The sequence below is a fragment of the Poecilia latipinna genome, unplaced genomic scaffold (genome assembly GCF_001443285.1).
Source record: "Poecilia latipinna isolate Pla-1442-1.1 unplaced genomic scaffold, P_latipinna-1.0 Scaffold358, whole genome shotgun sequence".
NCBI classification, from domain to species: domain Eukaryota; kingdom Metazoa; phylum Chordata; class Actinopteri; order Cyprinodontiformes; family Poeciliidae; genus Poecilia; species Poecilia latipinna.
Window position 1 is genome coordinate 262,451 of NW_015112974.1, and position 13,943 is coordinate 276,393.

The 13,943-nt window shown below is 42.5% G+C and overlaps 1 protein-coding gene and 1 long non-coding RNA gene across 12 annotated transcripts in view; both read right to left on the reverse strand.

Annotated features, from left to right (window-relative positions):
* Positions 1-13,943, reverse strand: part of efr3a (EFR3 homolog A (S. cerevisiae)) — a 66,511-nt gene that overhangs the window by 40,578 nt on the left and 11,990 nt on the right. For all 10 annotated transcript variants that reach the window (XM_015036150.1, XM_015036157.1, XM_015036156.1 and 7 more), the window contains 3 exons: positions 6,574-6,650; positions 5,418-5,545; positions 5,194-5,344 (listed from right to left, as the gene is read on the reverse strand). In XM_015036150.1, the coding sequence (XP_014891636.1) occupies positions 5,194-5,344; positions 5,418-5,545; positions 6,574-6,650 (356 nt within the window). The remainder of the gene's footprint in view (positions 1-5,193; positions 5,345-5,417; positions 5,546-6,573; positions 6,651-13,943) is intronic.
* On the reverse strand, positions 7,312-8,936 carry LOC106949717 (uncharacterized). Of its 2 annotated transcripts, none has more exons than XR_001425437.1 (3): positions 8,252-8,936; positions 7,524-8,104; positions 7,312-7,483 (listed from the first exon to the last, which is right to left on the reverse strand). It is a non-coding gene; the product is annotated as an uncharacterized LOC106949717 (long non-coding RNA). The 2 variants fall into 2 exon arrangements; XR_001425436.1 differs by having other exon boundaries at positions 7,524-8,125.

Sequence of the window (13,943 nt, forward strand, 5' to 3'; positions counted from 1 at the left end):
GAACCTGGTCCTGGTCTGGCGGGTCCTGGTCTGGCGGGACCGGAACCTGGTCCTGGTCTGGCGGGACCGGAACCTGGTCCTGGTCTGGCGGGACCAGAGCCAGGTCCAGGTCCGGAACAAGGCCCCGACCGCGGCGGGACCAGGTCCATTTAACGTCTGATAAAGAAAATTAAAAATCTATTAAAGGAGTCAAGTTTGATCAGGAACCAAATCTTCCAGCGGAAACTAAAACCTGAGGAATCATGACGAGTTGTGGTTCTAATAAATCACATGAAGTTTGTTTTTTATGGATCACAACCTTCGTGTTTCGTTTCAGGCCCGTTTGTGTCGCTTCGACTCGGCAGCAACTTCAGCTCCTCTCCCCCATTTCAGACCAACTGTTACTCCATAAATGTTGGTTTAAGCAGCAGCTCTCCGACTTTCATCAGCAGTTAACGCGGTAAAACCCAGGTCTGAGCTAAAGGAGCCCCTCACTGAGGGCTTTTCTCCAGGTGGTTCTGGTCCAGGTCTCATCATCAGAGCAGCAGTGAGGATAATTCAGGCCTGCTGGATGCCTGGCGGCGGAGCAGTTACGCCTCCGATTCAAACGATTCTGTTTGTTTCCCCCGAGTGAAGCGAGGCGCTCGCTCTGAAATGAGAAGACATTAAGGCCGCCGAGTGAAATGGGCTGGTTTTAACTTTATTATGCAGACTAATTGGTAAAACGAAGCAGCATCCGTTCTCAAAGTCAAAGGCAGCGAGCCGCGACAGAGACACTGACCAGCCTGCCACATTCCCATCAGCCGGGCTGAAACTCGACTCGCAGGCAGCAAGTAGAGCCAAAATAAAGATATCTGAAAGTTTTTACTCCCAGAATTGGTTCAAAAACCTGAAAATGAAAAATGATTGAAAGAAATGAAACGGGAACTAATTATCTGAGGCGTTTCATGTCCTACAGGGGGATTCTGTGCTCTCCATCTCAGACATTAATATAGATTTTAGTTGTGACAAACATTAAAAATATTTGAGAAAAAGATTAGTTGCCAATTATGGAGGATTTTAAAACGAGTCTCTTGACATTTTCACTCAAACCCAGAATTATCTCAGCAGGAAAACAGCTTTGCTCGATCGTCTACCAGCAACAGGGACGTTTAATCTGGTCCATGTTCTCACGCTGAGATAATCACGCTTTTCAAACGAGAAATGTTTACCCATTTTCATCACACCGGGACGTGAAACAACCCCCGCCGCCCACAAATTAAGTCACTTTTTACAGCTGACAAAAACTTCCACAAGTGTTTTGGCTTAGTCAAAGTTTTTAATTTCCTCAAAATCCAGGTTAATATTAGCATTTTGGCTTCAACCTTCTAAAGGATTATAACCTTTAACATATAGAGGTGGAAACACAGAACAGGAATAAGATCTGAAAACACTTTGGGAGGAGCGGCTTTAGGGGGAGAGGAGCCCGGCGGCTTTAGGGGGGTTTGCACAATAACCCACAAGGTTCAGGTAAGTTCCCAGTAAGTTGCAGTAAAGTTTGGGCATTACTACACAAACTTTCGCTAATTATAAATTTGTCGATAACTGAGATGAGTTTCATATTAAAAGTTCAAGGTTTTATTGTAAAATTGTGTTTTCAACAATTATCCTGATCTATAATTATGTAACTCTTATATTTGTAAATTCTCCTGATGCTAAAGTGATTTTTTACATACTCAATTCAGAATCAATGAATTTTTTCATACATTAGTTACAGTTTAAGAGAGTTTGGTTCAGAAACGGGTTGAAACATCAGAAACAAAGATTTCTAATAATAGCTGCGATAACTGAGCCGACACTGTGCTGACCATCTGTGAACCGAGTGGAAATGTGTGAAACCACAGGAGGACGAAGCAACAGAAGGAAACAAACGAGTTTCATCAAGAGTTCATGGCAGAGTCACTGCAGAGGCTAAAATTTTAATCTTAGTAATTTATGGTTTCATTATGGAAAGAAAACCAGAACTCTGATTTTATTTTGGGATTTTTGGAGCAAAATCATAAAATGTTTTATTCCCAAACCCATCGACCGACGTCAGGTTATTAGGTCCCTAAACGCTGGACTCTGAGGTTTCATGCGTCTCAACAGAGACAGATGAAAGAAGATGCAGGAAACGGCAGAGATGCATCAGAAGTTGAATCTGAGCCCTGGACATAAGCTGGTAGGAGTAAAGTGAAGATGGATGTTTGGGTTTTAATAAGAATCATTGTTCTGCTGCCTGCGGAGTGATTTATCACCTCCTCCCACCAGGGCTTGTTTTCCCTCTCCTGGGTCACCTTCTCATCGGAAAACTTTAAAAACAACAGATTTGCAGCACAGATTGAAATGTAAGCTTTGCTCACAACAGTTCTAGTCATAAATGTCTTTTATATAAAGCAGTAAAAACAGCAGCAGACGTGCAGAACTTCGTGTTTTATCTTAAAGAAGGTAAAACGTGCAAAAACAGAATAAAAAGAACAGATGTGATGAAATTACATCCAAAGAAAAGTTAAACATCATCATCTTGCATGTGAAGGATGCATCACATCATTTACACAAACAGCTGCCATAGATCTGGCGCCCTTTCTGCGTGGCGCCCACATGCATCGCCCGTAGTGCAAACTGACTCTTTGGCTGCGACATCGACAGGAACATTTCTGACTTCTGAAGCTTAACGGTGAACCTGGACCTTCATCCACTTGGCAGCAAACCAAACAGCAGCTGCGTTTCCATTTGCTGTGGAATTACAAACTGGAGATAAAGTAATAAATTTGCTGAATGGAAACATGGCATTGAAAAGAAACTCATGTTCTTTGATGAAACGTTTTTGGGTTAGGATGAGGTGGTTTTTCAGTCACATCGAAATTTATTTCACAAAACTGCAATGGAGACACTTTTCATCAACCACAGATGTTTCTACTGGCAGAAACGACAAAGACCACAGGAAGTGGTGGGAGGATGATTGTCTGTTTTTTCAGCTCTCAGCATCTCAGTTCAGAAAATGCCGTTTCATTCCAATGTGTTGAAGCCATCTCTCTAATGTAAAATGGCCGACCAATTTCCCCAAACCGCCGCAGCCTCAGCAAAGTAGGCGGGGCTTGACGCTCCAACGCCTGGATGAGACGCAGACGTCTCCTCTGATTGGCTGATGAGCACCGTGGCTGAATCATGAATACATCACGCACAACCGCCATGATTTTTAATGACTTATTGCCAAACAAACTTATGCACCTGATTTTAATTTAATGTCTTATTTAATGGAAACACAGCAAATGCGAAATTGTGTTTGTTTTTTTTTATCAGCAGCAGAATATTTGTGCACATTTGTAACAGAAACTCAGCTGATATTATTTCTCCATTTGGATGCTGCAGTTTCAGGTTTTCTGCTTCCATGTCTTTAGCTCATGTATTTTTCTAAACTTCATATTTGTTGCTGCGATCTCGGAGTTTTGTCATATAAAATAAAGTAAACTGGTGGTGATGGACTGGAAGCAGCCGAGTCTTCCTGATCCGACAGAACAACGTGAAGCAGATCTGCTGCGACCACCAGGAGGACAATCTAACTGCCACGGTTCTGCATCGTTCTCCTCCGTCACAGAATAAATACCACACATAAATAATGCAGGTCCATCTGAACCCGCGGCTCAGATGGAGCGCCAGCAATAGCCGGGATGACAGAACCCAGAGGAAACTACTTTTATTTCACCTTCAGAGGGAAGGAAACAGATCTGGAAGCAGCTTCAGGATGATTTCACCGTTTCCTCTCGCTGCGTTATTGGGCCACAATGAGAGCAGAATTAGCTCTTAAACCTCCACCAGCCTCTGGGCTGCAGCCAACTCACATATTTAGCCCATTTCATAAAAATAAGGTAATAAGTTTGAGTTTAATAGCTAACTTTGTGGATTATGAGCTCATATTTTCTGGGATTTATTGCGCAGCACATGCAGGCAAACATTAAAGCGCAATTACAGCGAAAGCAGCCACGCTTCTCCCTGATGCAGGGACAGAAAAAGATTTTAATATCTGCTAAAAGACAGTTAATTAAAAATGAAACTTCATTTCACAGCCTGCTTTTGTTTTTTACTGCCAGCAGCAGTTCGATTTCTGCACCATAAAGAGCAGGAACGTCAGTAAGGTTGTTCCAGATGCTGCAGCATCGATGCTGCTGCTGCACCATCAATGCTGCAGCAGCAGCATCGTCTCTCCTGAATCCTGGATCTGCTCTGAAGCAGCAAATAAACTTAAACCGATTCCATAAAATGTCCAGATTAATGGATCATCATCAGGTGGTTCTGATCCATAAACGCTCTAGAGAAACGGTCCTCCATGTTTTCGTCTCTGCTGCTCCTGGTCAGGATATGGAGGGCTAATCCTGCCAAAACTGGCAAGAGATAAATATATTGCTAATATTGCACCAAAAAAAAAAATCTGAACTTTAACTTATTTGGTTACACAGATTGAATAGAAGTTAATATTCATCATTTTTAACAGTATTAATTCAACATCATCTCCAGTTAATTTTTGCATTTCACTTCAAATCTTTTTATTAATTCCCCTTTTTATTTCATTATTAATATTTCTAATTTTTCAATTTACGTTTTTTATTTAAACATTTATTTACCGTCATGTTTTATTACATTATATTTAGTTTTTCCATATTCTGCATGTCGTATTTTACTGTCATTTTTTAATCATACATTGATTTTTCCTATTTTCACTTTGCTTCATCCTGTTTTGTCCTTTATTTACACATTTTTTTATTTGTCTAAATAAATAAATCCCTAACAAAATACACAATATGGGAAAAAAATAAAAAACAAATAATGAAACATAAAAAACAAATAAAAAACAACAGTATTGGAAATAAAATTAAATAATTAAATATGTTAAATTAATACTGTTGATAATGATAGTATTAATTAGTGTCACCATATAATAAAATAACTTGGGAAAATTCTTATATTTTATTTTTCATTCAATGTTTGGCACATGGGCGTAGGTTTGGGTAGTAAAGTCATTTATTATCTGTATTAAAATGATAAACTGATTTCCTTTAAGCTCCATCTCTACTGGTTTCTGAATCTCCTGGAGACGTAAAGGAGACAGAAGTCGAGTTTCCGTCTCTCCAAACAGCAGCGAGTTCAGAGTGAGTTCTGGTGAAAACCCGTGTGTGACCCGGTGGCGGCGCTGCTTACCGAGTTCGTTCCCAGAACCTGCAGGTCCGGTTCTCTGGACTCCAGCAGCTTGGCCACCATGTGCAGGAAACTCTCCACGAAGGGCTTGATGCTCTGGGAGTGGCACGCCATCAGCAGCTGGTCCAGCGCCTCCATGGCGATCACCACGTACCTGCAGGCAACATGGCCGCCGTCAGACCCAGACTCCAGGTTCTGGTCCGGCTCCGTTCGGACCGGCTCCTCACCCGTAGCGATGCCGCACCACGTCTCTGCTCAGCCGGTCAGCGAGGTACGCCCCGATCCGGTCCAGCTTCTCCGGCGCCGACACGGCGTAGAACGTCAGCTTCTCCATGTCCGACTTGCTGAGGCCATCCTGGCAGAAGCAGAGCGGAGAAAACGGGTCTGCGCGGTCCGGACTCAGAACGTTCCTCCCAGATCAGACCGTCAGAGATTAACTGACGACGCTCAGATCTACCGCCTGACGTCTCCATGGTTTTTATTTCATTAGCTTTAACCTAAACTTAACGTCTAATTCATAATAAAACAGATTAAAACGTTAAAGCTGCAGTACGCGACTTTCATAAAAACAAAATGTTTTGTACATATTTGTTAAATCTGTAGCTATGAGCAGACGGCATGAGACAGAATCTGTGAAAACATCAACCTCCTCCTCCCGGAGCTAATGTCCCAGCTGAAGAAATGCACCAGAAACAACCAATCAGAGCCAGGAGGAGGGGCTTAGTGCTGTCAATCAATACTGGGAACACGCTACTAAATGCGCTGAAGGAGGAGAAACAACTTAATGTTTCAGAAAAGTTGTTCATCAAATGTCATCGGTGGCTATGCTAAATAGCCTTAGCATTTATGGCAGACTGCTAGCCAGGGGGATGATTGACAGCACCAAGAACCGCCTCCTGGCTCTGATTGGTTCTCTGGGAGAAGGCAGAGAAGCTTGACTTTTTCACAGATTATCTGTCTCATAACATGATGATCAACAAATCTCTAAAAACTGTTTTATAAAAGTTACACTCTGCAGCTTTGAAGCAGAGGTGTCCAAACTTTATGCCCCGATGGACGGAAAAATAAAACCACTGACAGGCCACAAAACTCATTACAAAGCAAAAATGTGTTAATTGTGAATTTTTTTCCTATTCTTCAGTTTTTAGCTGCTCAAAAATTAAACCAAATTTTAATTAAATCTGCATATCATTAAAATCCAAAACATAAAAAACTCCTTCAGACTTATTATCCGTTGTGTCATCAACTGATTTCCATTTCATTGGCCAAACATTTTTACCAGTCTTAACTTCTGGTCAGGGGCCTGACACAATCATTTACAGGGCCACTTCTGGCCCGCGGGCCTCAGTTTGGACCCCCGGTGCTGAACCCTGTTGGACTCACTTTGGGATCCAGAGGGAAGATGTTGTCCACCAGACGCTTGTACCGGGGCCTCAGGGGCCCGCAGCAGCCACACACTCCTGGGAAACGAGACAAACATGTCGGGTCAGAACCACCAGAACCTGCTGCAGCTTAAAAACCTCCAGAACCAAAACCGGTTCTGGATCCGCCGGCCCAGCATGATTCAGCCACACAACAGCCCGACTTCCTCTGCATCCAGCCGCCACCCGTCTTCAAACACAAACCAGCTTCAGTGAGTCAATAAGACGATGAGTCAGAGTCACGGCGAGGAAGATCGGGTCGGCGGCGGGTCGGCTGGAGGCCGAGGCAGAACCCAGACAGGTTCTGACCGAACCACAGACAGATTCTAATCATTACCATACGGTAACCTGATTTACTTACATCAATAAGTAAATCAATAAGGAAATACATTTTGCTTTGGGGATGTTAAATAAATAAATCGTGAGAGGAAAAATAAATACACAGATATAAATAATTGGGCTTTAAGGCATTAATAAATAAAATAAAGTACGAACATGAAAATATAGAAATAAAAATATGTATGGAGAACAAATTCATGAACTCTGGAGTTTTTATGCTGGACATAAATACAATTTTCTTTGGGGCTGTCAAATAAAAATAAATACTGGAAGGATATATAACAGTTAGAAAATAAATAGACGCTTGGATGGATGCTGGCGGCAAAATAAATAAATTAAAAGAGAAAAAATGAATAAATAAAGGTGGTTGAGCTGAAAAAGAGCTAGAAAGGGTAAAATTTGAAATATGTCCACAGACATTTTAAAAATTATTTTCATTCCTGAATGTTTTCTGAAATCAAAGATCCAGAAACTTTTAAAACTAAATCAATCTGCTTTGTGCAGCGATTCCTCCTCTCTTCTAGTGAGAACAACTGAGTGGACTCCAGTAACAACACACACACACACACACACACACACACACACACACACACACACACAGCGTTTAACAACCTGAACCAGGTGAGTCAGGTGAGCTCAGAGTGTCAAAGGTCAACAGCGGCTCGATGAGGTGAGCTCAGCTCAACAGATGAATCGATTCAACCCCAGACCCGAATACCAAACAGGAAGAAACGGATTTCTGCCGCCAGGCGGGAGAAAAGAATCGCTCTGCTTCGATTCCCAGCAGGCGCTCAGCGACTTTCTGCTCCAGAAAAGCTTCGTTAAAGGCGACTTCATAAAAAACCCGTTTCGGCAGAACTGCCGGAGCAGAGCTTGTTCATGACTGGCAGCAGCCGGGCGTCAACACTACATCAACACCGACGGGATTTCAGCAGGAAGTTAAAGTCTGGACATCAGAAGCCTGAAGCAGAGAGAAATGTTAAATATTCATAAGCTTATTTATAGGTTTTGACCTGAAACTGTAAATTCCTGTCAGACATGATCAGGCTCCTGCAGAGGCTGAGATGGAAGCATCTGGGAGGTTTTACTGCCATGGAGGGGCTAACGTCAACCTAGCGGAGAACAACGTAAAGCTAGCGCAAATCGACGTCAAGCTAGCGCAATCCGACGACAAGCTAGCGCAATCCGACGACAAGCTAGCGCAAATCGACGAGAAGCTAGCGCAAATCGACGTCAAACTAGCGCAAGACAACGTCAAGCTAGCGCAAGACAACGTCAACCTAGCGCAAGACAGCGTCAACCTAGCGCAAAACAAGGTCAAGCTAGCGCAAATCAACGTCACGCTGGCGCAAATCAACGTCACGCTGGCGCAAATCAACGTCAAGCTAGCGCAAGACAACGTCAAGCTAGCGCAAGACAACGTCAAGCTATCGCAAGACAACGTCAATATAGCATAAAACAACGTCAAGCGAGCGCAAGACATCAAGCTAGCATAAAACAACGTCAAGCTAACAAAACAACGTCAAGCGAGAGCAAGACAACATCAAGCTAGCGCAAGACAACGTCAAGCTAGCATAACACAACGTCAAGCTAGCGGAAGACAACATCAAGCTAGAATAAAACAACGTCAAGCTGCAGCTCCAAAACTGCAGCTTGACGTTTCGATCAACAAGATTATGGGATCATTTATTTCACATCTGATCCGTTGCCCTGGCAACGCTGATCGAGTCCATTTGAACTGGTTGGTTTAAAGAATCCAAACTGGTTTTGTAAAGGATACTAAACTGAAACTTTGCTTCTCTTACAAACGTCTGACTTCAACCATTGTTATTTTATGTGTAAAAATTAATTCTAATTTATATGGAAACTGATATGTCTTAATTCTATTATCTGGTAAAATAAAAAAAATCGGTAACACTTTATTTGAAGGGGGTTGAATAAGACCGTCATGACACCTTCATAAACATTACATAACACCTGTCATGATACAAAGTTGACATTATTCAAAATGTCTTTGTTATGACAACTTTACATTAAACAAGAAATCATTACTGATATAAATTTGTTATAAAAGTATTAATGATTGCACTTTAAAAATTAGGTAACTTTATGTTATTAAAGGTAAAGTTTAAACAGTAATGATTTCCTGGTTAATGTCAAATTGTCATAACAAAGGCATTTTGAATAATGTCAACTTTGTATTAAAAGTGTCATAATTTACCGAATGACGCTTTATGACAACAGTCATAAATATTCATGAAGGCTTATTCATGTTTATGACAGGTGTTATGACATGTTTATTACAGTGTCATGTCAGTCTTATTCACCTCCCTTCAAATAAAGTGTTACCAGAAATTCAGTTAGATTTACTAATCTTTAAAATAAAACATCTAAATACAAACAAGGTAAAATATTTACTTAATATTTGACTGCAATTGATATTTTGTGAAAAAAAGTTAATTGATTTTACGTATTTTGATTAAGTGCATGTAACAAGACCCAAGTTAAATTGATCTAATTTATTCTAAAATCCTTAGTTGTGCGATTAATATAATTTACTAGATATAAACAAGTAAAGCACCAATATCCACTTGAAAAATGTTAGTGGAAATTTTCCCAAGGATTTTAAGTAAATCACATTTTTCCGGCCAACATTACTGTCAGTAATCTGAACCCGTTCGGCGTTTATGATGAAGATCCGACCTTCTGACTGTAACTGGGAGCTGAATGAAAATAAACGACTGGATTCAGTTGTTTGTTTCTCAGGCGGCGCCAGCAGCAGAAAATGAACAACGTTTAAGTTTATTCTGGCTGAGAGCTTCATGCCTTCGATACGGTAACTGAGGCAATGCATCAGGTTTAGTGTCCGCTGACGAACCTGCAAGGAGAGGACGGCATAATCCCGACGCGCAGCAGAAGACTGATGAATTACACCGACGAGCTTCACTCGGCCGGCCGAGGGAAGGCGATTACAGCCGATCAGATCCATCACCGCAGCGCAGCGAGGATACAAACATCTGCAGCGGTCAGGGGGAAACGCACCAAAACGTAAAATAAGTCACACGTTCAGACGCGGCTCTGACCTGAGAAGGTCACCAACGTAACCCAACGACTCATGAATAAAAACCCAACAGAAAGGACTAAAAACCAAACAGAACCAGTTTGAACGATTCTGACCAGCTGGTTGTTTGTCTTTAATGTTAAATATGTAGAAGAAGAAACTGAATCCTATTTGAATTCAGCTGCAGAGGTCAGAGGCTTTAATTAGCTCAAGATTTACACAAACTGAATATTTTTCTTTACAGATGGCAGAGCTTTATGGCTTTGTTTTAAACATTCACACACAGCATCCATCAGAGTTGAATTAACGGCTTTAAACAAATAAAACTCGCCCGTGACCTTTGAACTTTAGGGTCCAAACAGACGACCTCTTCGTCCTTCATCCAGTCACCAGCTGGAGACCAGATGGGCTGAATAAACGACCCAGTGAGGAGTTTTCATTCAGGAACCTCTGAGGTAAAAGGTTCACCGACTGAACAGACGATTCCTCACGGTTTGGTTCACGTCTGGAGAATTCATAGTTTGGTTTTTAGTCCGACTGAGTTGAATCATTTCTGTTGAGCTGAAGTATCGACTCGTCATCTGAAGCTTTAACTCTGGGCTGTTTAACGGTGTAACCTTTAGATTCATGAACACATGAATCACCTCCTTCATGACTTAATCATCTGATCCAGGAGACGCTCAAAGACGCCTGGCATCACACCCACCTTCCAGGATCTCCGGACCTACCGGCATTCGGGAATCCTCGTCTGTTTGAGGCCCGGTTGTAGTTGAACGCTCCGTCCGCCTCGGTTTGAGGAACCTGCCTGTATCTCCTCAGAACGTCACAGAGAGACGGCATGATGGGAGGAAGTTTTACTCCTCAGGTCAAAACAATTCTGCTCCAGATCTTCAGAAGACGCCAACATGTAAAACATGCAGATCTGCGTTTCTGCCTCCCCAGGTGAGACCATGTGTCCATCTGCCACACCTTCAGACTCTGCTGCCGGTCCGGCTGCACCTGTGTGACGGACGGCAGGCTCAGCCAATCGGCTTCAGCCGTGTGACTCCGATCACCTGGAGTTACCTCACAGTGAGGCGAAGACGAGCCTCTGCGGTGCCGGCCCGGCCGCGGCGGCTCGGGTTACCGGCCGCGTTGTTCACAGGAAAATGTGACCCAACGAGGCGAAGGGAAACTGTGGAACCGGAGAGGCTTCAGGAGGGCCTCACCTGACGCAGAGCGGCCGGGTTTCCATGCAAATCAGATGCAAACGGTAAACAAACGATGACAAACGTTCATATCTGATGGCGACTGATTCACATCCGGGAGGAAACAGGAGCATTAAGTTTAATTAACGACTGAAACAAACCTCAAGTTTTAATTCCTGACCATCTGAAAAATTAACATTGACCTGCTTTGAAACATGTTCAGGGCTGAGATGTTTTTCCTTAATGTGTGTAAATAATCATTGAAGGTTTATTTTATCGATGCTGGAAATGCATCTGGTCTCAACCTGAACAGCTCATGAACTTTTACACCCAAAACCAAATTATTTATCCAAAACCTCAAAGGGTTTAGAAAGAGTTCCTCTTTCCCAGAGTAAATTTAAATTGTACCTAAAGCGCAGACACTAAAACACAATGTTCACACATTAGCAGTGTTTGGCAACAACCACAACAAAAACAACCACAACAAAAACTCTGCAGCTTAAAGTGTAATTTTCAAATTGCCAGTTTGTGATGTTTACACCCAAACAAAGCAAAAAAAAAAAAAAAAAAAAAAACAAAATCACTCTTTGTCGGGTTTTGTTTCAACCTTTCGAATCTGAGTTGGATCTTTTCTTTGGATGCTCCACAGGTCAGAATAAAACAAAGACTAAAACTCTGTGACCTCCTCACATCCAGAGTAAAATGTTTCCAGCAGTTTGTTCCTGGTAGAAACCAGTTTTAAATAAACACTTCAGCTCAGTGAAAAGCTCCAGCAGAGCTTTAATCTACACCCGAACCACCAGAGGCACATAATCTAAAAGATTAAACGCGGCTCCCTCCCTGCTGGTTAATACCTCCGACAGGACCAGAACAACCCAAACGGCTCGGAGGACGGACGTCCGTCCAGCTGCTGCAGAGGAGACATCAGGGCGTCCATGAAGATTTAGGAACGATGATTTACGTGGGACAAAACAACAAAACTTTGAGTTGATAAGAGATCAGCTGGTTTCACTGATGACATTATGAAGGCTGAGATCGTTTCTTTAGATAAACAGGCTCCAAAACCTGCCTCAGTCTGACCTTCATACCCATCATCATCACCATCATCATCCTGCTGCTTTATTAAGACGAAGGTGACAGGTCACAGCGCTTATAAGCAGAGAGAGTTTATGATATTTAGTCCAAACAAATAAAACTGAAACAGCTGAGAGTTAATAAGCCAAACAAATGAAGGAATGAATAACGGTTATGGATCCGGCTGCTGCTTTCATGGCCTGGAGGAAACAGACATGATGGATCATAAATCTGCTGCTGCTCATCCCGACCGCACGTTTCTGCAGACATAACCGCTGCTGAAGCTCCACCAGCTTCAAACCGAGTCCACTTCTACCGTCATCACAGCACAACGTCTTCCCAAACTGAAATACTAATTATTCATTTAACTAATAACAGTTTCTAAAAAAACATGTTTATGACAGAATAAATTAATGCATGTTTGAGAAATCCTATAATCTCCATGGAAACCATTCAACTGTGCAAAACGCCTGGGTGGACCTAGTCCCTCCTTCCAGGCACAGCTCCTCCCCCAGCTCCTCAGACTAGCCAGCAGCGATTAGCAAACCTCTGGTGGAGCTGCTGAGCTCGTTATAGGAGCTTCAAAGCAACGTAGGCTAAACGTTGTAAAAGATTAATGATGACTTCCTGGAGGCGGAGCTTCAGAAAGACCAGCCACTTCTTAAAGAGACAGAGATCCAATTTCAAGGCATTAAATTACAAAGTCAAATTTCTTTTAAGTCGTATTTGATTTATATGCAACAGTTTAAGCTAATATAGTTACTTGATAATGTTATAAAATGTCTCTGTGTGGCTGGAAAACTGTCCCTTTAAAAAGAGGAAAAACAAAAAGACAAACTTTCTAATTATAACTCCTCTCCGATTCATAATGTTTATTTGCTCAGGTCAGTAAAGAAGCTTCAGAACCAGCAGGTTCTGCTGCTCCGGATCAGGGAGGTCAGGTTCATAACGATCCTAAAGCCAGGAGCCGCGGTCCGTTCGCCTCGGCAGAGACAGCGGCCATCCGTCTACCGGCAAAATACAGCCACCAAGAGGGCAGAGCAGCCGGTGAGAAGAGGAGAGGATGGAGGGATGAGGAGAAGAGGATGGAGAGGATGAAAAGAGGCCCATGGGGAGATGGAGGGACGGCTGGCTGCAGAGACAAATGAGACCAATTTAAAGTCACTTCTCCCTCCTCCATCCTCCTCCATCCTCCTCCATCCTCCTGCATCCTCCTGCATCCCTCCGTCCTCCTCCATCCTCCTCCATCCTCCTCCATCCCTCCTCCAGACAGTGAGTCTCTGCAGACGACTGCAGCCAAAATGATGAGATGAGATCAACAAACCCTGAAGACCGACAGGAATTAAAGAGAAACTGAAGCACAAGCAGAAACAGGTGGGGGAGGGGGGAGGCCGGCTGCTAACCTGACGAGACGAAGCGACATAAACATTTAAAATTAGAGACCGACCACAAATCCTCACTTTTCTGGTGGCAGAACCAACATTTGGCCAAAAAAAAAAAAAAAAAAACGGAATAAACGGCTGAAATGATCAAACTGATTATTTAAAAATTATCGACTAATTTATAAATAAATTAACTGGAGTATTTTTAAAACTTGCTAAGAACAATGTACTCACACCCATAATTAAGACAAACTGCACAAAATATAAACAATTAGGATAAAAACTTTAG